Genomic DNA, 27698 nt, shown 5'->3' with positions numbered 1-27698 from the left:
ATCTATAAATTAAATAATAATAATAAGAGAGACGCCGAGTTGTACAAATAAGATGATTTACACAAATGCAAGATTTATTTGGTGATCATTATATATTTTTTATTTATTTTTAATTAAAATGTCACACTTGAGATCTGGTAATTATCAATATCACTGATTAAACTCATTGATTATTGATACTATTGATATTTCTTAATCATTAAATTGATGCTTTTACAAAAGCAATTTCAAATTAACGTTTGACATCTTAACTACAATCCAAAAAGAAAAGAAAAGAAAACAGCAATTGAGGAACAAAACTTGAATGAATATTTTCGTTTCAGTAACTTTACAGAGCATCCTATTTGGATCATCCTAAAATTAGTGGATAGTCTCGGACAGATGTTAATTTCTGTTGAGACTGTGTTATCAACTCAAAGGGAAAGAGAAAAGAAAATGAAGAGATTTTATCAGAAGAGAGGAAAAATGTTTTGGGAATTTCCTATTCTATATATATGCTCTATAATTAAGCAAATATATATTAATAATTAGACAACTTCCAAGTCATTATATCTTGTTCTTGTTCTCTCTGGAGAGTGAATTATTCCCATATCCACTTTCCTCTTGTTATTATGCTCATTTTCTTGAGATTTCCCCTTCATTAAATGGGGTCTAAGCTTGTTCACATCTGATAATTGAACTGGCTTCAGAAAGAATTCTTCAGCTCCTTCTTCCAAGCATCTGATCATCAAATACCCATCAACACTTGTCAGACCAGGATTCAAATTTTCAAACACAATCTTCATACAATTGTTTGTATTTATGATTTGGCTCACCTATTAATTCTTGATGGAACATTCTCTGAGGACATAATCACAACCGGGATGTTCTTGAAAGATTTAGATTCCTGCATATCGGATGCACAAATTATCAGACTTGTATTGAAGTTATTTCCAGAATTGTCTTTTTTTCATCTGTATAACAAGGAAGAATGAAAATACCTTGATCTTTCTAAGGAGATCAAAGCCTGTCATCCCTGGCATACAGTAATCTGTGATGATCAAATTTACTTCAATATCCTGATGATGGTGGTGATCTGGAGAAACAGAGGTGGGGATTGAATCTATCTGTTCATCTTCATTCAAACCCAGAAACTCCAAGGCCTTGCTTCCTGAATCGACAGCAGTAACTGAACAAAAGAACACAACAGCCAACATTAAATCCAAAATCTAAACCAAATGAAAAAAAGTTAAACAACCAGAAAACTTGAAGTTTACATACCATGATAAGAAGATGTTTTAAGGAGCCTTTCAATCAACTTTCTGTCAATGAGACTATCATCAACAGCAAGAACATGGAAATGATGAGCCTCGGCAGACATGCCCATTGTAATTGCAAGAAAGGTGTATGATAGAAAAGAATGTAAGAGAGATGAAGAGAAAGAAGAGAAGGGAGGAGAGTTTAAAATGGGGGAGGGCATAGAGAGATAGAAATCCTGTGGGAAATCTGGACAGTTTGTAAAGCAAGATCCGGCGGATTTCATTTCAGAATCTGCCCGATCTTCTAGGTTGATTTTTGAATTAGACAACAAGCAAAGAAGGTGGTGGGTATTCCTCGTTTTCCATTAAAATAATTGAAGATTTCTGATGATATTCATATTGACTCTTGAAGGAAAGCTTGAGGCAACTGTTGGTGATGCTCTCCAACTTGGCCTTTTCAATTATACATGAGGGGATATGGCTGTATTGCAATACATGCACGTGCATGACCTTTTGACTTAATTCTAATTAAAAAAATATATATTTTTGGGGGGTAATTAATTTCGACCTTTTCAATTTCAAGGGATCAATCTGCCCTTAAAGTAGTTGTGCTTGCTTACTTCATATTCTTTTCTTTAATATTAATTTTTGTAAAAAGTATATTTTGGATGAATGCACTTTTGGCAATATAGTTTTTATTTCTTAATTATGACAAATTATATAAGTAATTTATCTTAAAATTTAAATATTAAGTGAATAAAAATTTTAATTATGTGATAGACTCTGTCCCTATACGTTGATCTCTATGGTTTCAATAGGAATGGTAATTTGTCCCGCACTCGGCCTATTTTCTCCAATTTTGCTCCATCTCGATTTTATATGTAGCAAAATAGGTAGATCTTTTCCAATTCCACCCGATAATAATGTTTATTATTATTTATTAAATTCTAATTCATACATTATATATAATATATTTATATCGTGTAATTTACATTGATAAATTAAAATAGATAAGTTATTCACAGAAAAATCAGCCCATGTAAAAATTGCTTTGACCGGTCTCAATAGGGTTGGGATAGGAGGAGCGATTTCAACAGCAAATTAAATTTAATAAATTTTTTTTCTCTTATTTCATAAATATGTTTTTATTTTTTTTATTTAAATACATTTACTATCAAATTAAGTCTTTGAGTATAAATACATTTTTAATTTAAAAGTGAATTATGTAATTTTATTTTTAAATATATTAATTTTAGTTGTTGAAGATTCGTTGAGTACCCTTAGGAAAGGAGAAAGGTGTTAAACGTCAAGAATGTGATTAGTATTAGGAGATGAGAAAGGTAATAAACGTTAAGCATGTGCTTAGTCTATTTATTTATTTTTTAGGCTAAACATAAATATATATTTTTTTTAATTCGTTTTGAAGATATTATACACAGAATGGATGAATAGCTGATTGTGATTTTTTTTGTAAATATATATTTATATTTTTAAATTTTAATTTATTTTTTAAAATATTTTATTTTATTGATCACTCCGCTTTCCAGTATCAATATCATAGAACAAAAGGATTTTTTTTTCATTTTTACAAACCGTAATATTTATATTTATAATCCCAGTAAATTGATTAATCAATTAAGAAATTTAATTGAATAATTTATAGGATGTAATCAATTGAATGTGATTTCATTTATATATTTTTTTTATCTTGATCACCAAAGCCAGTGATAATCATTGAAACGACTATTATTGATGAACTTTAATTTAATAATATTAAAATCATATATAAAATTAATTATAAAATTATGAATTTAAACCGTAATCAAAATTTAATGAATTATTTACACCTCCTGTCCTTCTGAGTATTTTCCATGCCAATCATACAAAGGCATGGAAAATTTCCACGAAGATGCCACAGATGTTGAAATTTGTTTCTATAAAAAGGGAATTTAAACCCAGATATGATGTGGGGATGGGGAAATGGGCCCACCAAATCAGCATGAAAGATATGGCTCATGAGATGCTTAATTAAATAAAATAATTAAATTGAGGTGATTAAGTGCTTAACCCCTTCCTAATTCTGGGATTTGTATAATTGGATTTCGTACCTCGTTGCAAATTGTTGAAGAGATTTACTCTGGGATTTGTTTAGTTGGTTTTTGTACCTAGTTGCAAATTGTTGAAGAGATTTGTTTGTACGTGTGATCTCTTGGGTTAATTAAAATTTATTATTCTCCACAAAGTAAAATACAAAATACCTAATTTTATTTACAGTAAATCATTTTCCAGATTTAGTGGATTAAGTAGCTAGTTAAAAATTGGGATATTATGGAGATTAAAATTTACAATTTTGGTATTGACTTAGTTGGATATATTAAAATATATTTGAATATTATATAATCAAATTATTAATTAGAATGAATTTATAATTTATTCAATTATTAATTTTAAAATATAAATTATGACTATATTTTATGTAGAATATTAATTAAATATATAAAACTAAATGAATTCTAAAGTAACTTAATTGTCATCCAAAAATTTTTAACCTATTAATTGTATTCCATTGATTTCTATTAAGAATTACATTATCTATTTAGATCCAGTAAAAAGAAACATTTAATCTTAAATACACAATATTTAGATTCATTTATTATGACTATAGCTTATTATCTTTGTATGACCATTGATTGTTATTACACCCGCGATCATTCAAATCCATAAAAACTAGCATTCCTTATTCCCTAGCCATTAAATTTTAAAGTAATTAAAATTCAACGTTTACGATAAACAATATTAAAATATTTAAAATACTTTTTTACTTATTATTATAGTCACTCGATTCATTAAATATTGATTTAAATATTAGAATAATAATCTACAGTACACCAACCATTTTAATTTATCTCTTTTATAAGTTTTAACCTCCTATATCATCATTTCATACAACATTTCAACATTATTAATTCTCATTTCTCACCCATAAATTTTCATTTATTTACAAAAAAATAATTTATATTTATAAAATATTTTTATTTTATATGTGAAAAATAAAAAAAATATTTAAAAAAAAATTACTTTTCAACTATTAAAATATAATATAATTAATAAATTTATCATTTTATTTTTAAAATTTAATACTTCGTTTAATTTCGTCAATACTCAAAACTTTTTCCTAAGCAATTTGTGTTTACATTTAGTTAAAAAAAAATTAAATATAATCTCAAAAATACCTTTATAAATAATAAAATAAAAAAAAATATTTAATTATTATAAAAAAATTCACTAATTAGTCATTTATTTTTAAAAAATATATTAATACATTCATAATATTTTAAAAAGTCTATTAATTAGTATCTCTGTTAATTTTTTATTAAATATTTTACTATTTAATTTTATAATTTTAAAAAATTTATTAGTTGGTCACTCAAATTATTAAAAAGTTTACTAATTAATCCCTCTATATTAAGGGTATTTTCAAATTTTTCTTTATAATACTGAACGACTAAAATTACAGAAAAATTAACTAATATATTTTTTAAAATATCAAAAATATTTTAATATATTTTTTAAAATTAAAAAACAAATTACTGAGTTTCTCTATGCCATAAAATCTAGACAGTAATTTTATTTAATCAAAATTCCTTTTACTCTTTAAATTCTCATTTTTTTAGTGAGATGTGAAAATTATACAATTAGCGATTGTTGCATCAAATGGTACGAGTATCAGAAAATACAAAGAATGAGTGATGCGAACGGAAGGTGCATCAAGTGGCAAGTAACAAAAATAACTAATGAGTAAAGTAGTAGGCAATTGGAGCAGTGAACGGCGAATACAGATAGGGATGGCAATGGATAGGCTATTTTTAGATATCCAATCCGACTGAACCCTAATAGAATGGATTTGAATAGTTATAATTGAATTTGGGATGGGTTCGAATTTTAAAAATAATACCCGTTGCGGGTTCGGATCGGATTCGAATTTTATGTATAGAGTACCCACTACCCGAACCTGTTTATATAAATAATTAATTTAATATAAAAAATATATTTTACAATAATATTTATAAATTTTTTATATATTTATATTTAAAATTTTAAATTTAAATATTCTTTAAAAATATTAAATTTTTTAAATGAAAATTATTAATAAAAAATATCTTTTATATAAATTATTAATTAAAATATATAAAATTAAAAGTGTTCGAATTTTATTCGATAGGGTTTGGGACGGATTCAGATAGTTTAAATTAATTTTTAATCGGGTTCGGAACGGGTTCGAATATTACTAATATAAATCGAATTCAAATTCGGATAGTTTAATTTTCGCGGATACCCTACCCGTTTACATCCCACGGATCAATAACTAACTACATTACAAACTTATATATTGAATTTTAATTTTTTTTATTTGTAATAATTTAAATTTTATATATTTTAATTTTTATTATATTTGAGTTAAAATTTTAAATTTATTAAAATTTTTATTTATTTGTAGAAATTGAATTTAAAATTTACGTTTTTAGATTTTAATAAAATTAAATTTTAAAAATAATAATATGTAAAGGACAAATAAGTATTTATCATTAATTTTTATTATATTTATTGAATTTAAAATTTAAATTTATTGAAAATTTTATTTGTTTGTAATGATTTGAGTTTGAAATTTTCTATTTTAATTTATAAATAAAGTTTTGTTGATTTGATTACATGAAAGAGAATTATAAATTTATAGAAATTAAATTTTAAGAATTAAAATATTAAATTAAAAAAAATAATTTGATTATTTTTTATTATTAACAGTATTTTTTATGAAATAAATTTTAATTTTAATAGAATAAAACTTAAAAATTTGAAGTATTAAATTTTAAAAATAGATAATAAATCTTTTAATTATGTTATAATTCAATAATAAAAAAATAATTTTTTTAATATTTTATAATAAATTAATTTATTTTACATTATTTAATTTTAATTTAAATAATAAAATATATTAATAAATTTATATATAAAGTTTTTAATAAAATTTTTAAAATATGAAAAATATTTTTTTAAAAAAATAATTATTTAAATTTTTTTTTTTTGGTGTTTAAATGAAAATGCAGGAAAAATGAAGCTTAAGATAAATAATTTTAATAAGACGGAGGACCGGTAGAATTTGGGCCTACCAAATCCAAATGAAATCAACAATACGTTGCGTTCAGGGTTGAGGAAAATCTTGTGCCCTCCCTTACGTCAGCACAAGAGTTCTATTACGCAGTTGACAACACAAATTATATATGAATTCCACCACTTGAATGTGACTTTTTAAATTTAATTTTTAAAGATTTTCAATGGATCTATTTGAAACTTGAAATTTTATCTGATTTTTTTTATGTTACTTATTTTAAAATTGTAATGATTAAAAAATATTTAAATTTTAGTTTATAATTAGAAATGCAGAGAAAAGAAGTTGATCGCCTCTGTTTTCTTTTCATTTATATGTTTATAATATATTAAAGCCATTTCATAGAGTAATCAATAACTTATTTGATGATGAATTTATAATTTAAGGTTTAAGGAGCAATTTAAGATTTATAGTGTCACGTGCGTGATACTGTATAATTTTTGATAAGAAAATGAAGATTCTCTATTTCAATTAGGATTTTATATTCGAATACTTACTTTCCTAGTAATTCTCTTATGTTTGAGCATGGGCGTCAGTGAGTTTTAATTTTTAATTTATAATTAGAAATACAGAAAGAAGAAATTGATCGCCTCTTATTCTTTTTCATTTAAATGTTTATAATATATTAAAGTCATTTCATAGAGTACCAACAACTCATTCGATAATCAATTTAGAATTTAAGGTTTAAGGTTGAATTTAAAGTTTATAGTGTGAATGTGTATAGTTTTTAGTAAGAAAAATGAAGGTCTCCTATTTGAATTAGGGTTTCATATTGGGATACTTACTTCCTTGGTGATTCTCCAGTGCTTTATTTTGTGTTTGGGCATGGGCCTTGGTGAGTTTGAGGCTGCTTTCTTCTCATTGGTATTGAGTAATAGTGAGAATTGGATTCAAGTGCAATTACGGGCCATGGGCCTTTTATTACTATTCAGTCGATTTGTGAACTGTCTGTAGAAAAAAAGAAAAAGAAAATAAAATCCCTTTTTATTTAAATAGTGGAGCTTGGTTTGCTAAATTGAATTGAATTGAATTTTTTTTTTTATTGATTAGATTATGTTGGGTTAGGTCAGTCTCCCTTATCCTTTTACATATATTGATTGTTAGGGAAGGACTGATTCCAATTGCCACGTTGCTAATTTGACCATCCTCTCTTGGTCCTCATTTGAATGTTGACATGACTCATCAGCCACTGGTGGTATCAAAAGTTGTATTAGGCAGTGTTGTGTGAGCATAGAAGACTTGATTTAGCTGCCCTCAATATTTCTGGCGAAGTTCTTTGTACCGGTCAGTAACTTAAAGCAAGTGTCCCTTGTATGTCCTGGCGCCTTCCAATGATTGCAATAACAATCCTCTTTCTTCCCAGAGTCACATTTTTTACCACCATTCTGATTACGCTGATTTGTGAAATCTTTGTTTCCATTCATCTTATATGATACTTCTTTTGCCATCAAAGGACTAGCATGATCAGTAGTTTCAATTATAGAGAGTATCTCACGTTGTTTCTTGACTCTCTAAACTATGGAGTATGCTTTGTTCACATTTGGTAAAAGTTTTGTAAAAAGATTTGATTACGTACACCATCATAACTCATTCAAACCCATGAGGAATTGAAGCAGCTTATCTTCACTGTTTAGTCAGCTAGACCTTTTGCAGCACCACAAGTGCAGACACGAAAGTGAGTTCATCCCATAACTTCTTTGACTTTGTGAAATACACTATCAATGGCAAGTTGCCTTGACTAAAAGAGCAAATTTCGCGCTTGATCTAATATAAGAGAGGACCATTGCTTTCTCTGAATTGTTGCTCCAACTCACTCCTCAGCTCATGTGCAGTAGTAGTATATAAAAATGCTTCCACGAGATCCTCGGAGATAGAGTTGAGGATTCATGAAAGGACCATACTATCGACTTGGTTGCCATTTTTCCGATGTGACAGGATCATCTGCGATAGGTAGTTTTCCATTTATGAAGGCAAGTATATTTTTGGCACGAAGGGCTATTTTCACAAAACGACTGCAAGAAAAATAGTTTGCTATTGTTAATGGAGCGCCGACAAGCAGATTACCGGAATGGCCAGAATTTTGTAAGATATATAGGTCATTGGTGGTATTATCGGTGATGTTAATGGGATGATTTTTATCGGTGGTTTTAGATTCTTCCTCTATGATGAAAGAAGAAAGAGAGAAATTTTAGGTTACAAAAATCGTGGCTCTAATGTAATACCATGATGGAAAAAAATAGTGAAGTGTTCTCAGGATCATTAATCTGTACAATGATGGTCTATATATGTTGACTTTCTTTTTTATTCATTCGGCTCTTAATAGAATCGAACTTAAACCTCACAATTCAAAAATTAGAAAAAAAAAAAAAAATGCAGCGCTGCTAAGGGGTTTCAACATTTTTGGCAGGGGATCATGGAGTCTGGGATTGTAGTTCAGACTCCTGTAGCAAGGGAAAATTATGAATTTTTTTAGAGTTAATCTTGATTTCAAAATTATAAACATGGAGAATAATTGAAATTAGACTGCATGTCTATTCATAATTATATTGCCATAAAATAATTTAATTGGATTAGTCTACAGATAAAATAATAAACTGATAAGCCTAGCAGGGAGTCTACTTTCAACAACCTTAGCAGCACTTACAGATCATAAAGCTTCATCCTGGAGATGGTAATATCACCCTTGCTGCTCTATATAATAGCATAAGATGAACTCATGTATTATTAGTGTCACACTCATAAAATTAACTCTGGCACCCTCCTCACTTAATTTGCTTGTTTTCTAGGGGCACCACTTGGAAGCTATTCGTCTTATGCATGAACACATGAACACATGCACACTCATTATTTAAGTGATGCAAAAAAAAAAAAGATGCACTTAGTTTTGAAGTTGGGATTCGTAGATCTGCAGGCCAGAGGTGGCTGCAGTTATTGGACAAAACCTGACAGAGAAGGAGTATGGTACAGCAGGAAGCAGATATTTGTCATGGACAGAGGGTGTCCAGCTATCATCTCCACCTACACCCATATGTTTGTGATCTAAATGAACCTGCAATACGGACACAATATGTTAAAACAACAAGAATGGTCCAACAGAAGCTTCTCATCAGAACTCCTTTTGCAGAAGCAAAATGTTGTTAGGTAACCTAGAATCAGATCTGCAATTTATTTTCCAGCCAACATAACACCTAAATACAACAATCACGGCCATTAGTCTGGTTTTAGTGATAGAAATTTGGGGGAGTCCTTGAAGCAAATTCAGCCACCTCGCACTTAACTCTTATATTTTTCAAAAACATATGCCAATCGATCATTTTAGACAGTCTTCTTACCTCTGTTCCTTTGAAAAATTTACTTGATATAATTTGTTGTTAATATGGAGGATGAGTTGGACAATCAAACTCAATTGAACCAAAAAATAAATATAATGGTGGCAGAATTCTTTCCATATACATTTAGTGAGACAATCAGGAAATGCTACGTTCACTCCATTACAGAAAAATTGACTTTGCCTGTTCTAGTTGAAGCCTTGGAGGCACATGATGCGTAACTGTTTCTGTTGTGAGTGTGCAAGTGCGCATAATTATGCATGGTATATGTAAAAATAATCCGTCTCAGGACTTCAACGTTTTGTATACACAAATGTATTTACAAGAGAAAAAAAAAATATCAAAGGTAAGAAATTACCTCAATGTTATTTCCTTGAACAAGATCTTTATTATGTCTTGCCTGATGAAGCTCGGCAGTAGAATAGTAACTAGCACTCATTTGCATGGGTGGAGAGCTGCCATATGTTGAAGCAAAAATTCCTATTCCATCCTTGTCCTGAAATGAAACCCATCTAACATCTGCTCTACCAGAACATTCCCCAGGAACAATATAAGGAACATGCATGTCGCCCACATTCTTCTCATAGATCCCAACATGGGCTGCTGCTTTCCTGTCTGGATAACATTCAAAAGGTCCTCGCCCAAACCATCTAATCTTGGCCATTGATTTTTCCAAGTTGAATTCAACTCCCACACGTGGCAAAGGTGGAAGATCAGAGTTTGGAATCACATTGCACTCAATAATCAAGTCCCCAGAACTAAAAATTGTGTATGTCATATCTACTTTGAATAAAGCATTATGAGCAGAGGAACCATGCTCGATACCAGCATAAACCACCTCTATTTTCACAAGGTGATCACTCGTATTCTGTATGGTACAGCTTCTTGTTTCAAATTTAAGGTTATCAATATGAGCTGCTTTCCATCTACAGTAATAACTATTTTCATCTCCTCCTTTATCATTATCTGTAGGTGCTCGCCAAAAGCATGGGAATATGCCTTTATTCATAACAGTAACTCCTTCAACCTATTGAACATAGTTTTATCTGAAAGTTAAAATTCCACTAAATTGCAAGGACTTAGTTATGTGAGATATCTGCTCTATAGAACATTAAAAATACACCTAGTTCTAATGGAAGAATAGCATAATTCAATTCTTTCCACAAGTATCTCTTGCTAGCCTAAAACTTAATTTTATAGTTGATATTTCTTGCCAGATAAGCAAGCCAATTCACCTTCCATGTCATATGTGTTTTGTTGAAACAAACATGGACATGCATCTAGGCTTACCTAAAAGTGGGAAAGAAGTTCTAGCATGTCAAACCTAAAAGTAGGAAAGAATTTCTACATGTCAATTTACAGATCATTTTTCCCAACAAAATATAACTGGGCCATTTCATGAGTGTAATGATATACCTTCCAGCTTTCAATTGTTCCTGTTTGAATGTTCAACGTTATTTCCCAAAACTTCTGCTGGCTGACTCTAAATGTATCATCAATAATTTCAGTAGCTAATGTAGCATCTGCAGCTTTAGCTTTGATAACCTAGAAAGAATGCCATTTTTAAACCAGGAAGCAACTTTGAGGGGAAAAAAAGAAAAAAAAAACAACCAAAGTATCAATCTAGGTAGAAAGTAAGAGCAATTACATAAGGGATGATCTCTTTTCTTGGAGGCAACTGCACTTGTGTAGAGGAGATAACATGACCTGCCTCAACCCAGCGTGTTGAATGCAAAAGCTTTGCAGTGATTGTTAAAAAAAATTCTCCAGCAGAAGATGAAGCCCATAGTGAATGCCATGGAGCCGACTCCCATTTTATATCATAATTGCTCTGGGGTTTTATAGCTGGGAGTGATAGAATTCCTGAACCAAGTTCATGTCCATCACCATGGACAGCCCAGCTAAACTCCAGTCCTTGTGTTGTTTCAAAAAAGTGAGTATTGGTTATCTGCAAGTGAAAAGTTAGATTAGATGCGAAATACAAATCTAATTAAACAGAAAATGAGCACAAGAAGATACAAACACCCAAATACCTTAATTGTGCTCTGTTGGAGGGAAACCTTGATTGGTTGGTACAAATACTTGACTTCTGAAAAACAACCGCCAATTCTCATGATTCATTATTCAAAAGGATTAAGGCCTAGGCAACTTAAACTGCAGCATCAAGTACCATAAATGTAATATGACAGTAAAAATGAAGTTACCATGTAAAGCAGGATGGGGAGTTCTATCTGGCCACGTAAGCCCATTCAGACAGAAGTTCAAATCATTAGGAGTATCCCCAAAATCACCTCCATATGCCCAATGCTTACTACCATCTGAGCTTTCCTTCAACAACCCCTACAGGAAAAATTCAAAACTCAAATAGAGCTTGTTATGCAACTTCATTGGCATTTGATGGATCTCACTTTGCTCTTCTATCTATGTGTTCATATGCCTTAACTTTACATATGATGCAAATGCACACACACAAAAAACAGAAAGAAAAATCCACTCACATCCAATCAAAACCACTTGCAATTGCACACTCATGAGCACTGAATGGTGCATTCACTCATACACGCTCGCGGTTGAACTATTTTTTCAAATATATTATAATCATAATCTGTGAAAGAAAAAACTCCAAAAAATTTTTAAAAAAAGAACAGTAAACTTGTGAAAAGATATTGAAAATTTCTTTCTAGAAAAAGTACATGATTATCAATAAGAAAATAGAGCTATTGATTGAAAGCATGGAATTCAAAGATTACTTTTGTTATAACTTTATAAGATGTATCAGTTGAACAGGGTTAATATGATGAAACTAAAGTTGAACATGGGTATTTACAGAGATTAACAGATTTCATATTAACAAAAAAAATAGAAGGAAAATAAAATTTCCATGGGATTCAAATTTTCAAAGATTTAATAAGACCGCCTTCAAAGCCATATCCATGATGAAGGTCAACCTGTTCAACAATGCCAAAGTCCCACTTTTTTGTATGCAACTATCATAATTCATTATATGCATTAAACTATGCCAATTTGTTAAGAGTTATTTACAGAAAAGCTATAGATCTACACTAAGAAATTAGATATTAGGCTACATATTCTAACAAGGGAATGTACAATCCAAAAGTACGTAAAAAATGTTCTTATTAAAATAAAATGCCCACTACAATAATAATAAATCTAAACCAGTCCTGTCCTAGCATAGCTATGGTAATCTCCTAACTTTTCAAATTGGACTGTGCATAACAGAAATGGCCACTTATAATTGCAAAGATTGTTACATGATGTTGTATAAGTTGCACTTTCTTGACATAATGTAAACCCTTATAGGTAGAGATTTTTTGTTAGGTAAGTGCTTAATGCGGCAGAAAGTTCAATCTACATGACGTTGATTATTTGTGACATTTTTGAAGGCAGGATTCTAAACCTGGTCAACCCAATCCCAGATGAAGCCTCCTTGGAGACCCAATGTGCTATCAATCGCCTCCCAATATTCATCTATATTTCCATTGCTGTTTCCCATTGAATGTGAATACCTGCCATTTGGGTGCATGAATAACCTTAACTAAACAAATTGAAAGAACTAGAAGGATTAAGGAAAAAATTGCAATATATTCAGGGAACGTAATAGAGAAAGAAAATAAAAGAACTTTGCATTCAAAGAAAAAAAAAAGAGTTACATACTCGCACAATATTAAAGGGCGTGGTTCTGTCGGATCTTTTGCAATCTTCACTATGTCCTGGACACGCATATACATGGGGCATATAATGTCTGTAGATGTAGTTCTGGATCCACCTCCTTCATAGTGCAATAATCGAGAGGTATCCCTTCCCCGTACCCAACCTAAATAAAAGACTCAAAACAGTAAGTGAAAGGCAAACAAAAAAAGAGAGAGAAAGTCTTTCTTCCATTGAATCAGCATGAAGTATACAAAAAATACTATCCAGCTTTTGAGAGCAAATACCACCCAAAAGCACACTTATTTATAAATTTGACCCAGTGAATCTTGTGGATGTTAAATACCAATCTTTTCTGCCAAATAGATTATAAGTGAAAGCAAAAGTTTTTTTTAAAAAAATTGACATGTATGATAATGTCTGTAGTTCTGAGACTGGTATGAGTGGCTTCCTGACATGCTCAAGTCTAGGATTTAAAATAAGCAAAAGATGGTACCTGCTGCAGCAGAATGATTAGGTCCATATGAGGACTCATTTCCTAAAGACCAAGAAATTATGCATGCATGATTTTTATCCCTCTCCACCATCCCTATCACACGATCAATCATTGCAGTAGCCCAACTTTGTTCTGAAGTAGGATGCTTTAGATGTCCACAAAGATGAAAACCATGTGTTTCAATGTTGGCTTCATCTATCATGTACATGCCAAAAACATCACATAGCTCATACCAACGGGGATGCTGAGGATAATGACTGTTTCTAACAGCATTAATATTGTTTTGCTTCATTAAAACCAGATCCTGTAAGTGGAAAGAATAACGAAATATCTTCAGCATATCAATATGAAACCACCTCAAAAGCAGAGATAGGAAACTAGGTAGAGGAAGAGCATAGCATGACCTTCACCATGCAGGACTCTATGTTTGTCTTCCCAACACGTGGATGATGTTCATGTCTATTTACTCCTCTTATCATAACTGGACAACCATTAACAAGCAGCTGTTTGGGTGCCTTTGACACTTGTTTTATGCCTACTAGGCATGATTCACAGTCAACTACATGCCCAGACGCATCTTTGAGGGTGAGAACAAGAATGTACAGGTTCGGCTGTGGAAAACAGAAGCAAACATCAAAATCCACAAGTAAAATAAACAGGCAAAAGCCTGCAAATGACTCTTGAATATGCTGACTAAATGGTTTCTACAAAATTTATTTGAAGAAGGTTGAAAAAACGAGAAAATGCTAAGAAAGATTTTTTTGGAGGAAACATGGATGTCTGGAATGCTATTTCCTTGCCATTTTATGGAGCACAAAGGCTAATTTAAGGTTTGCAAAAGCAAAAAATCCCCTACGAAAAGTAAAAGAGAGGTAATCACATACAACAGATTTTTGGTTAACAAGAGGATTAAAACTAGAGAAGAGGATTTCTATTTGATTAGTCTTTCTACAAGTTTTTGAGGGTAGTCAAGGGCCAATATGGAAGAAGAAGCTAGGGTTGAAAGAACTTAAAAGTATAAAAATAAACTAGAACTTCAAAATTTTAAATAAAAGTACATAGAAAATTACAGTGATATGGAGTCAGTCTAAATTGCATCACCATAAAATTTGTTAAACAAAATGAAATGGAGTTGCTTACTTGCTCAGCAGACCAAAGGTTCGGCTTTTCTAGTTTCCCCACTAGCACATAACCAAGAAATCCCAGAATTGCATCAAAGGAGGAATTAACTAATAAGTCAGCCACCTTCGAGGAAAGCAAATCAGCACATCCATCACTATTATACCAGCTTCCAGTGTCATATAACCCAGCTTCTACAGTGAAGTTCGCAAAAATTTTGTCTTTAGGTATTTCTCTAGTGCTGTCTATTTTCACTTCAACCTGAATAGCATGTAACAAAAACACACAAATTAAAGAAGTCTTTAACCTAGTGTATCAGTTTGAGAACAGTAGCCCAAGGACATAAAATCTAGGACAAAAGAGAGAAGATGAAGTCGACAATAGTGTACTGCCTCCACTATTTGTCAATTAGGAACAAAGACAGCTAACAAGGGAGTGAAGCATAACTCATAAGCGCTCAAAAAGAATCCCACATTCTTTCTTCCGTAAATAAAGGTCAAATAAAGATGGCAAACCACAAAATGTTAAGCATCCCACCCTCTAGGGTGGTTTCACCCTTAAATCATTGGATTTCAATATTGTCTACAAGTTCAATTTGTATCAACAAAACCACTCAACTTTGGCTTTATTTCAATAGCATAACTACAAAAGTATTCTAGGGATTTAGCTAAAATTTTTATTTCCCTATAACCTAGTGATAACAACTTTACTAAAAATTTTATTTGGTTATCATACCAAAGATATAGTTGAATTTTATCAAAATATAGTAACACTTCAAAGAAAAAAAAACTAAACTTCGAGTGGTTTTGCTTATATAAACTGAAGTTTACTGCCCATAATGAAATTAATAATAAGTTAAGTTCAATGACCATTGGTGAAATAGACCTCAACACCCGCCCACCTAATCCCATCATCTCTTGTAGAGAAAAAAAAAGGTCATATGTGTTGACAGATATTAGCCTTTAATTATGCAGGGGTTTCAGCCTTAATAGTATAGATTTCATTGTAGAAATTATTTGTTGCCTTTCTTGTAAATCTTCCTAGTTAGACTTATTACTCTTGTATAAATAGGGATGCATTAGCTCTGGAAATATCATCATAAATACAATTCAAAAATTCTCTTTCTAAAATTCTACATGGTATCAAAGCCTTGGCCCTAACTTGGTGTCCAATTTCTATCAATTTTATCAATTTCTCCCATAAACCCTCTCTCACCCATTTTGGTACTCTTCCACCTAGACCCTTCTTCTACCTTAGTGCCACCCTTAGAGTCATTGGAACACCGTCGCCGACTGAACCATCATATCCGGCAACCGAGATCCCAAGCATCCCGTTCGACGTTGTCGGCATCCTCTTAGTGTTTCCAGCATCCTTCTATTGTTTTTTGCTTCATTTGGTGTGGGTAAGGTATCTCTTTGGATTTCACTTCGTTTTCTTCTCTTTTTCTTTTAGATGGCTGAAGGCAACATAATTGTCCTCTCCAATGCTTTGTCTTGGTCAAGACTTGATATTGCTTGTCTTGCTCATCATAATCCTTGTGAGTGGATTATAAACTCCGAAGCAGATAAACATATGACCAGTTACTCTAAATTTTTTCTGACCTACACTTCATGCCTGACACAAGATCATGTTCGAATAGCTGATGGCTTTTATACTCCCATAGCTGGCACAAGTTCTGTTAATTATACTCCAAGTATCACCCTTTCCTCTGTTCTTCTCTGTTAGTGCTCTCACTAATTCTCTCACTAATTCTCTCAATTGTAAAGTGAAATTCTTTCCCACTTATTGTATCTTTTAAGATCTATGAACTAGGCAAAGGATGGGCACTAGTAGGCTGCAAGATGGCTTATACGTTTTGCATAGTAATCCAGGTGGTGCTGCAGATCAAACTTTTCTAAGTATGAACATCAATGCCAATAAGGAAATCATAGTGGCATAGGAGGTTAGGACATCCATCTTTTTTCGGTTTAGAGAGATTATATTCTAAATTATTTCGCAAACTGAGTTTGACTCTGTTGACTTATTTACTAATCCTAGCTGATTCTAGAGATTTGATTTGATCTGATTAAGATCCTTAATTATCTCTGTAATTATTATTTGATTATTTGCTTCCTGTTTAGATATGATTCTCTGTGTATAAATAGTCATGTAGACCAATTGTAAAGATTAAGAGTGAAATACAAGAATACTCAAAATTTTTCCCAAAATTCTTCATGGTATCAGAGCCTTTTCCTGATTTTTTGGGTCCAAATTCAATATTTCCTCTTTAGGGTTTCAAAACCCTAGATCTACCTTTTTGGTACTAACCCATTTAGGAGCCTCTCATTCTCTCACCGCCGGCACCAGGAGAACTGCCGGACTGCCGCCGGCCGATCGACCAGCTCCGACGCCGGAAAAGCCTGCGCGTGAGGCTCACACGCCACCCCTTCCCGGCGCGTGACCCATCGTCTGTCACTGCTTTGCTGCTCCGATCACTCCGGCGACGATTCCGATTATCTTTCCGGCCTTTCCGTGCTGCTACCCGGTCTTTTTAGTGAATTGATTGGGCTCTCTTGTGTGTACAACCTTGGATACCTCCTATTTTGTCACAGTTTATAAACCTTTACCATGGCAAAAGGTAAAAGGGTGTCAGTGACAGAAGGTAAAAGGGTGTTGATAGCAGGAGGTAAAAGAGTCTCGATTCCTAACTCTGATTACTCATTCTTTAGTGCCACATCTGACTTTGTAAAGTCAGGTAATGCTTCATCTCTTCATAATATTCCATGGATTATCGATTCTGGTGCGAATAGACACATGACAGGTTCTTCTAAAGGCTTTCTCAATTATTTTCCTTTCCTAACCAAAGATAGTGTCAAAATTGCTGATGGCTCTTTTACTCCCATATCTGGAACAGGTTCTGTTATTTGCACATCTAATATTAAATTATCATCTGTCCTCCATGTTCCCTACTTTCCTGTCAACCTTTTATCTGTTAGTGCTATCACCAATGCCCTTAATTGTAAAATTGAATTCTTTCCTGATCATTGTATTATTCAGGATCTTCACACAGGAAAGAGGATTGGCAATGGTAGACTGCATGATGGCTTATATATGTTGGAGGGCGATCCAGGTTCTTCGATATCTCAAGCCTGTTTTAGAGAAAATAAGGATGTCAATCAGGAAATAATACAGTGGCACAGACGGTTAGGGCATCCATCATTCTTTGCCTTAGAAAAACTTTATCCTAATTTGTTTGCTAGAACTCAGTTTGACTCTCTATTTTGTGATGCTTGTGATATGCTAAACACACTAGAACATCCTATCCTTTGAGTCATAATAAAAGTCAAATTCCTTTTGCGACTATTCATTTTGATGTTTGGGGGCCTACTCAAACTGTCTCCTTGTCTGGTAATCGATGGTTTGTCACCTTTATTGATTGTTGCACTCGAATGACTTGGGTCTATTTGATTAAAGTTAAAAGTGATGTCTTTTCTTGTTTTCAATCCTTTCATAAGATGATTGGTACTCAATTTGATACTAAGGTGAAAATTTTGAGAACTGACAATGGAAGAGAATACATGGATAGTAGCTTTTCTGCTTATTTGGAGAGTAATGGGATAATACACCAGACTAGTTGTACTTATACTAGTGCTCAAAATGGCATTGCTGAGAGGAAAAATAGACATCTATTGGAGGTAGCTCGATCTCTTATGTTCACCATGAATCTACCCAAAGCATATTGGGGAGATGCAATTATTGCATCTGCTTATCTTATCAATAGAATGCCTCTCAAGACCCTTGACTTTATGAGTCCTTTGGCGGTTCTACAAGGGAAGAATTCATACCTTGTTCCACCAAAAGTATTTGGGTGTGCTTGCTTTGTCCATACTAGAACGGCAGGAAAACTGGATCCCAAGGCCCTTAAATGTGTGTTTGTTGGGTATTCTCCAACACAGAAGGGATATAAGTGTTATCATCCTCCCTCTAGGAAATACTTCGTTAGTATGGATGTTACTTTCCGAAAAACTGAACCCTACTTCAATACCACCCACTCACCTCTTCAGGGGGAGAATAATGAGCAAGAAGAGGTGATCCCGAATTCTGTGATTCTGAATGATATGTTTCAACTAGAAAGTTTGAGTTCTAGTAGACAGGGGGAGATGTCCAATCAGGTAGAGAGAACTGGTCGTTTGGACAAGCCAGATTTGAGAAGGTATTTAAGGAGAGATAAGGCAGAAAAAGCCATTATGCAGTCTACTCAGAGTCAAGAATCTTCTCCTGGTGAGTTACCCAGTCATGAATCTTCTTCTAATGAGTTACCCACAATTCTTTTTTCTGATGAGTTACCCACAACTCTTTCTTCTGGTGAGTTACCCACAACTCTTGAATGTTTCAATGACTTAGATAAACCTATTGCACAAAGAAAAGGGGTCAGATCTTGCACTAAACACCCTATTTCTAACTTTGTTTCTTATGAATCTTTATCTCCTTCCTATAGAGCCTTTGCCTTGTCTATTTTCTCTGTGTCTATTCCACAGGATTGGAAGAAAGGTCTTGCAGATCCTAAATGGAAGAAAGCAATGATTGAAGAGATGAAAGCATTGGCTAAAAATGAGACTTGGGAGCTTGTCACTCTCCCAACTGAGAAGAAACTCGTTGGCTGTAAATGGGTGTTTACAGTGAAACACAAAGCTGATGGCACAATTGAACGGTTTAAGGCCAGATTGGTTGCTAAGGGATTCACCCAAACCTATGGAGTGGATTACCGAGAGACATTTGCCCCAGTTGCAAAAATGAACTCAATCAGAGTTTTGTTATCTTGCGCAGCCAACTTGGACTGGGACTTGCAACAGTTTGATGTGAAGAATGCTTTCCTCCATGGAGATTTAGAGGAAGAAGTGTTCATGGAAATGCCTCCTGGATTCGCTGATGAGAAGACACAAGGAAAGGTGTACAGGTTAAAAAAGGCTTTGTATGGGCTAAAACAATCTCCCAGAGCTTGGTTTGACAGGTTTAGCAGAGCCATGATGTCCTTTGGTTACCAACAAAGCAATGCTGATCACACTCTGTTTATCAAACATCATAAGGGTAAGATCACCCTTCTTATTGTGTATGTTGATGATATAGTGGTGACAGGTGATGACAGAGAGGAAATGGCTCAACTAAAGAGGTTGTTGGCTCAGGAATTTGAAATCAAAGATCTGGGAAAACTGCAATATTTTCTAGGTATTGAGGTGGCTAGATCAGAAAAAGGAATTTTCATCTCCCAAAGAAAGTACATTCTGGATCTTTTGGAAGAAACTGGTATGATGGGGTGTAAACCAGCAGAATCTCCCATTGAAAGTAATCACAAACTGAAAGTAGGAACTGGTGAGTCCGTGGATATTGGAAGATATCAGAGATTGGTAGGAAGGTTGATTTATCTCTCACACACTCGACCGGATATAGCCTATGCTGTTAGCTTAGTCAGCCAATTCATGCATGACCCTCGCGAGACTCATATGCAAGCTGTACTTCGCATCTTGAGATACTTAAAGTCTGCGCCAGGGAAAGGGCTTCTTTACTCCAAACATGGTCACCTCCGAATTGAAACTCTTACAGATGCAGATTGGGCAGGATTTCTCGATGACAGGAGATCCACCTCTGGCTACTGCACAGTTGTGGGGGGAACCTTGTCACCTGGAGGAGCAAAAAACAAAGTGTTGTTGCTCGGTCAAGTGCAAAAACAGAATACAGAGCAATGGCCCAAGGAGTATGTGAACTCTTATGGTTGCAGAAGTTATTGGGAGAGTTGAGATTGTCTGAGAGAGACAAGATAACCTTGTATTGTGACAATAAAGCTGCTATAAGTATAGTACAAAATCCAGTCCAACATGACCGAACCAAGCACATTAAAATTGATCGGCACTTCATTAAAGAAAAATTAACAGACGGTGTCTTGAGCCTAGTTCATGTGACTTCTAAGGGGCAACTTGCGGATGTGTTTACTAAAGGGCTTAACAACAAGATTTACCATAATCTGATTTGCAAGTTGGGCATGTGTGACATCTTTGCACCAACTTGAGGGGGAGTGTTGACTTATTTACTAATCCTAGCTGATTCTAGAGATTTGATTTGATCTAATTAGGATCCTTAATTATCTCTGTAATTATTATTTGATTATTTGCTTCCTATTTAGATATGATTCTCTGTGTATAAATAGTCATGTAGACCAATTGTAAAGATTAAGAGTGAAATACAAGAATACTCAAAATTTTCCCCAAAATTCTTCAGACTCCTTATGTTGTGACGCTTGTGAATTTGTTAAACGCACAAGGATTGTTTATCCTTTGAGTAACAATAAAAGAATTGTTCCTTTTATGACCATTCACTCTGATGTATGGGGTCCCACGCAACATGCTTCTTTATCCCTTATTGACTGTTGTACGAGACTAACATGGATCCATTTGATGAAGACAAAAAATGAAGTATTTTCTTGCTACAAGTCTTTTCACAAGGTGATCTGTACATAGTTTGATGCTAAATTCAAGATTCTAAGGACAGACAATAGGGCAAAATACATGGAGAAAGGGTTCCAGAATTATCTTGAGTCTAATGGAATAATTCACCAAACTAATTGTGTTTACACTAGTGCATAAAACGAGGTTGCAGAAAGGAAGAATAGGCACTTATTAGAAGTTGCTAGATTTTTCATGTTCACTATGAATCTACCAAAACCATATTGGAAAAATGTCGTCCTTTCAATTGCCTATCTGATTAATAGGATGTCTCTGAAAGCCCTTGACTATAAGAGTCCTTTAGAAGTTCTGCAAAGTAAAACCTCCTACACTGTTCCTCCAAAGGTTTTTTATTGTGTTTGCTTTGTGCATGCGAAGAATATTCGCAAACTGGAATCTAGAGCACTTAAATTTGTGTTTGTTGGATATCCTCCAACTCAAAAGGGATACAAGTGTTATTATCCGCCTTTTAGAAAATACTGTGTCAGTATAGATGTCACTTTCAAGGAATTTAAGTCTTATTTTCCTTTCAATCTATCACCTCTTCAAGAGGAGAATGAGAAATAGGAAGAGGTGATCCTTGGTTCTATACTTCGGGAAAAGAATAATATTTATGGGGTGGAAAAGAGTCAAGCTCAAGGAGAGAATGTTAACATTGGGCGACTGGATAAACCGGATTTAAAGAATCATTCAAGGGAAAAAGCAAATAAAGCCATCGAGTAGTCTATACCATGCCAAAACTCATTCTCAAATTCTTTCGGTGAGTTACCTATAGCTTAGGATGATTTAGACATACCTATTGCTCATTGAAAAGAAGTAAGGTCTTGTACCAAACATCCCTTATCTAATTTTATTTCTTATAATTCATTGTCTCCCTCTTACAGAGTCTTTGTCTTATTTATTTCCTCTGTGCCTATTCCATAGGATTGGAGAGAGGATCTTGATAATCTAAAATGGAAAGGAGCAGCGGTTAAAGAAATGAAAGCTTTGAAAAAGAATGAGACTTGGAAACTTATCATTCCTCCAACAGGGAAGAAATTTGTCGGCTCTAAATGGGTGTTCACAGTAAAATACATGGTTGATGGTTCAATTGAGAGACACAAAGCTAGACTGGTGGCTAAAGTATTCACTTAGACCTATGGAGTAGCAAAGATGAATACAATCAAAATTCTGCTATCTTGTGCAGTCAACCTTAATTGGGACCGATAACAGTTTGATGTGAAAAATGCATCCCTCCATAGAGACCTAGAGGAGGAGGTGCATATGAAAATTTCTCTAGAATTTGTTGATAAAAAAAATACAAGAAAATGTATGCAGGCTAATGAAGGTTTTGTACGGTTTGAAGCAATCTCCCGGCGCATGGTTTGATAGATTTAGCAAAACCATGATCTTTTTTTGCTACTAGCAGAGCAACGCGGATCATTCCCTGTTCATTAGGTACCACAAAGGCAAAGTCACTCTTCTTATAGATTATGTAGATGATTCAGAGATGATAGGAGATAATAGAAAAGAGATGACTCGATTAAAGAAACTTTTGGCCCAATAATTTGATATTAAAAATCTAGAAAAATTTCAGTATTTCCTTAGGATTGAGGTTGTAAGATCATAAAAAGGTATCTTCATTTTTTAGAGAAAATATATTCTAGAATTATTGGAAGAAACGAGTATGCTAGGATACAAGCCAACAAAATCTCCCATAAAAAACAATCACAAGCTACAAGCGAGGATTAGCGAGTCAATTGATATGAGGAGATATCAAAGATTGGTGGGAAGACTAATTTATCTCTACCTAATATGGCATATGCAATTAGCTTGATAAGCCAATTTATGCATGATCCTCGTGAGTCACACATGCAGGTTGTCCTTCGCATTTTGCGCTATCTGAAATCTACTCCAGGAAGAGGGCTCCTATTCTCTAAGCATGATCACCTCCAAATAGAAGTTTTTACATATGCAGATGATCTCCAAATGATAGGAGGTCAACATCTAGTTACTGTACATTTGTGGGAGAAAATCTTGTCACATGGAGGAGCAAGAAGCAAAATGTAGTTATTCAATCAAGTGCTGAAGCTGAATATAGAGCTATAGCTCTAGGCGCTTGTGAGATGTTGTGGTTACAAAGATTGTTGGAAGAATCGAAATTGTTGGGAAATGACAAATTACTCTTGTACTGTGATAATAAAACCGCCTTCAGTATAGCTCAAAACCCAGTACAACATGACAAAACAAAGAACAGATTGACCGACACTTTATTAAAGAAAAACTAACAGGTGGTGTCTTCAGCGACGTATTCACCAAAGGGCTTAACAACAGAACCTACCACAATTTGATTTGCAAGTTGGACATGTGAAATATCTATGCACATTTTAGCCTTTAATTATATAGGGGTTTCAATCTTAATAGTAGAGATTTGATTGTAGAAATTATTTATTGCCTTTCTTGTAAATCTTCCTAGCTAAGCTTATTACTCTTGTATAAATGGGGATTTATTAGCTCTGTAAATATCATCATAAATACAATTCAAAAATTCTCTTCCTAAAATTCTAAATATGATGTATGCAGCTGTTCACATAAACATGAAGAAAAATAGTGCAAATAAGCAAGTGATCTGTACTGTCAATTCCATGTTTACTCATAAATTCAATATCAATTCAGATAAAGGTAATTAGATAACATGCAATACTATCAGACCAGAAGGATATAAGAAGAAGAATTGAGAAGGAGATAACAAGTAAAATAATTTCCTGGAATCATTACTCATGTAAGTTGCTACTTAATCAGTCAACACTAACCTGTATGTCTGCAGAAGTAAAATTTTCAGCCAGGTTTGATTTGAAAAAGTAGTCTGCAATAAATACCTGCATACATTTAATTTTTTATTACAAAATACTCATCCACAACAGCAAATGAGGAGAGAAAAAGGTAAGGAAAGGGGAGGAAAAAAGAACACAGGAAGCCATATCCAAGACTGAGTAGTTCAATAAATGTACCAGATCATGTTATTATTAGAACTTAGAAGAGCAATTAAATGCATAAACATTAGCTTGATGCTGATCATCCATCTGTAAATTTTCATGATAAAGATGGCAGTTGCCTATTTGTTATGCACTAAGCTCAAGAATTTTCAGAAGCATCCAGGCCCACATATCAACAAATTCACAACTGACACTATAGTTTGATTATGATAAAACAATTGCAAATTAGAAAAGAGTATAGAAACCTGTGGCTTGGCAAGAAGAAGCACATCACGATGGATCCCAGATAACCACCAATGATCTTGATCTTCAAGGTATGACCCATCACACCATCTTAGAACTTGAACAGCCAGAACATTGTTTTTGCCGGAATCACATGGATAACAGTAATCTGTGATTTCGAACTCAGCAGGTAGCCTACTATCCTGACTAAACTAACAAAATAACAAAATGTTTGTTGATGGAGCTAAACTACAAGACCAACTTCTGCATTTTCATGAAATAAATAGCAAAGCAAAAAAATTAAGGAATTGAAAGAGAGAGAGAGAGAGAGAGAGAGAGAGAGAGAGAGATTTATGCATTACGTACCTATATCCCACAGGCACACCATTTATCCAAGCACAAAATGCAGAATCAACAGCTTCAAAGTGCAGTAAAATCCTAAGACCTGTCAAAAAGCAACAAAATATGACACAGAAGTAACAGAAAAGTTCAGAGAATGATATAAAATAAGATAAAATGAACAGAAAATGCAGGAATAATAATGAATAGTACATTTAAAAAAAAAAAAAAGCAAAGCACAGGATCATGGCACAAAATGAAGATTTTACAATCTCCTAACTGCTGCAGTAACATTTGGGGATAAGAGGAAATGGGAACACATAAAGAGAGAAAAAAAAAGCTTTTTTGCTATATGTTGTACATCTAATTTTCCATCATTTTTCTTCACCACATAAAGAGAGCCCCAAAGCACAGTATATAACCAAGAAAAACTCAAGGTTCCCAGTTCATAGCCATCACTTTCACAAATTTGTTAGAGTGTTTCTAGTCATCCAGTTTTATAGAGATCCAACTTTGCAACATTTTTTGTACATTTAGTCTTCTTTAGTTTATATACAAGTGCATTATATGCATGTACGCCACCATATTAATTACACTTTGACCTTGTGAACCTCCAGCCACTAGCAATTAACATTAATTCCATATTTTGAATTGACCCCATTGGTATAGGCATGGCATTCTTTTGCAGATAAATGATTCGTGAAGTAAATCCAGATAATTATCAGGCATGCTGCCAAATATCTATTTGACAGATATTGATCAAACAATTCTACTAAACACAAAGACCAGTAAGAAAAGAATAACAAAAGAGAAAAATGTTAAAGAGAAAGGATCAAGAAGCGTTAGCAGACAATATTGTTAAGTAAAGCTGCCAAAACATCAAATCATACCCTGCCATTCTTTAGGAATTTGGAAGCATTTCCTGTAGCAGCCAGTAGGATTGTCCTCAGGAACGTGTGGAGGATCAAGTGGAAATGGATATATCACATTGGTATAAATCGGGCGATCAAACCCATGTGTCTGCCAATTTGAAGGAACTGTTGCACCAAGGGAGATAATAAGGGAAGTTATAAAATGAGTAATTTCATAAGAATATCATAAGCAATTAAAGCATAAAATCCTGCAAATACTTAAAGCCGGGAGAGAGATTACCTGGCAAAGTTTCCCACTCAGAGTCCTGAAATGCAGGGTCATAAAAATTTTTAGGAATTTTGGTAGGGCTGGGCGCCAAAAAAAATTTCCAAAACCCAGACAAAGACTTGACAAAAGGCAAGCTCTTAACCCAAAAAGCAGCAGAATCAAGAGCTCCTTGAACAGCATCATCATTCCAAACAGCAGACTTGGATACCAAAACATCCACGTTATTCCGCTCGTACCAGTATTTCAGAGATCCTACTCATAGAAAAAGAAATAATGGATATCAATGGAAGTATGAAAACTAAGTTAAGAAGGAAAATATAAAAAAATTTAAAAGATAAACTTCAAAAAATAAATTAAAAAAAATGTACAGGCACCTAGCAAACTTGCCTACAAACCAAACATTAGTTTTTACAAGCAACAAATGCAAATTAGAATGCAAAAGGAGAACTGTATTTCATATATATCAAGCAACGTAAATGACATTAATAAAATCAGAAATTCGATATTCCAATTTCCAAACTCTTGTATACTTGAAATCTCTGCTAATCAGACCACTCCATTAAAATTCAGAGGAAGCATATCCAAGAAGGGAATACGTTTAGCAACAAAATCAAGATTTACATTTAGCATGGCAACTTTGCAACTTAACATTTAAATTAAATTTTAACTTGAAAATTATTACTTTATACTTGAGCCAATCACGCAAAGGAAAAAATAACATAAAAATGAAAAATCCAGAAACAATAAGAGATCGTCAATACGAGAACCAAAATTTAAACTTAATCAGAAAAAAGGATCAGAACTTCAGGAAATCAAGTTAGAAACGAAGCATTCATATCAATCGCAGTTCGAAAAATGACCCACTTGAAGAAATCCCAGAATCAATCTAAATAAAAAGTTTAAGGAAAACCCAAAATAATACAACAAATAAAGTGTCAGATACCAAAAATGACCAAATAACTGATACTTACATAAGCAACAAGAGTGACATGTACTGTAAAAAAAGAGTGTACCTCCAACAGATTCATGGCAGTGTAAAGTGACATGAGGATCTCTCTTTCTCCACTTTATAAACGACGGATCCTCCCAAACCCTGAGTCCACTTTCCAATGGAGACACCATTTGTGCGATAAGAGAAGCCATTCACCGTAAAAAGTATACGCAAACCACAATCAACATCAATCTCAAATACACAGATACCGAGGAAGCGAGCGAAAGAGAGAGAAGAAGCAATGATCCTACCACTGAACTGAAACTGATGCAGCAGAACAGTGAAGACTGGATATGGTTGATGGAAGTTACACGGGTCAAACAAACACCATTTTTCACGATTTTTATCTCCTCAATATATCTTTATTTTTATCTTATCGTTGATTTGTCAAGTAATTTTGGATATGACAGCCACGTCATAAGTGGAGCCCACATACAAGAATAGGCTTGTGAGACCTTTGGAATATTCTTCGAAGAAATTAAGGCATAGCTTTTGATTTTTTTAAAATATATATATAAAACTTTCAATTTGGTGATG

At 33.4% G+C, this 27698-nt stretch overlaps 2 protein-coding genes across 2 annotated transcripts; both read right to left on the bottom strand.

The window, feature by feature from the left end:
- Positions 1-275: 275 nt before the first annotated feature.
- Positions 276-1651, bottom strand: LOC110613951 (two-component response regulator ORR9). The gene is made up of 4 exons (XM_021755385.2): positions 1261-1651; positions 981-1168; positions 816-886; positions 276-720 (listed from the first exon to the last, which is right to left on the bottom strand). Exons 1-4 carry the CDS (start codon positions 1520-1522, stop codon positions 528-530), a joined length of 714 nt encoding a protein of 237 aa, XP_021611077.1. The 5' UTR covers positions 1523-1651; the 3' UTR covers positions 276-527.
- A 7263-nt stretch (positions 1652-8914) lies between these two features.
- Positions 8915-27502, bottom strand: LOC110612900 (beta-galactosidase). Its single transcript, XM_021753744.1, has 17 exons — positions 27184-27502; positions 26183-26422; positions 25921-26067; positions 25058-25136; positions 24715-24898; positions 24287-24352; positions 15040-15279; positions 14304-14510; positions 13900-14203; positions 13410-13569; positions 13153-13261; positions 11939-12074; positions 11768-11823; positions 11383-11682; positions 11151-11279; positions 10093-10761; positions 8915-9454 (listed from the first exon to the last, which is right to left on the bottom strand). The coding sequence occupies exons 1-17, from the start codon at positions 27311-27313 to the stop codon at positions 9284-9286; spliced, it is 3327 nt and encodes a 1108-aa protein (XP_021609436.1). The 5' UTR covers positions 27314-27502; the 3' UTR covers positions 8915-9283.
- Positions 27503-27698: the final 196 nt, after the last annotated feature.

Source organism: Manihot esculenta, chromosome 4, assembly GCF_001659605.2.
Source record: "Manihot esculenta cultivar AM560-2 chromosome 4, M.esculenta_v8, whole genome shotgun sequence".
Taxonomy (NCBI): Eukaryota; Viridiplantae; Streptophyta; class Magnoliopsida; order Malpighiales; family Euphorbiaceae; genus Manihot; species Manihot esculenta.
This window is presented reverse-complemented; position numbering and strand designations above follow the sequence as displayed.

Excerpts from the sequence above, each read along its gene's own strand:
- LOC110613951 (XM_021755385.2), bottom strand. The coding sequence starts at position 1,522 with ATGAAATCCGCCGGATCTTGCTTTACAAACTGTCCAGATTTCCCACAG. Across the intron at positions 887-980 it reads ATCTCCTTAGAAAGATCAAG|GAATCTAAATCTTTCAAGAA; the intron begins GTATTTTCATTC and ends TCCGATATGCAG. Across the intron at positions 721-815 it reads GTTCCATCAAGAATTAATAG|ATGCTTGGAAGAAGGAGCTG; the intron begins GTGAGCCAAATC and ends TTTGATGATCAG.
- LOC110612900 (XM_021753744.1), bottom strand. The coding sequence starts at position 27,313 with ATGGCTTCTCTTATCGCACAAATGGTGTCTCCATTGGAAAGTGGACTC. Across the intron at positions 25,137-25,920 it reads AATTCCTAAAGAATGGCAGG|GTCTTAGGATTTTACTGCAC; the intron begins GTATGATTTGAT and ends GCTTTTTGACAG. Across the intron at positions 11,824-11,938 it reads TCCCCATCCTGCTTTACATG|AAGTCAAGTATTTGTACCAA; the intron begins GTAACTTCATTT and ends GTTGTTTTTCAG.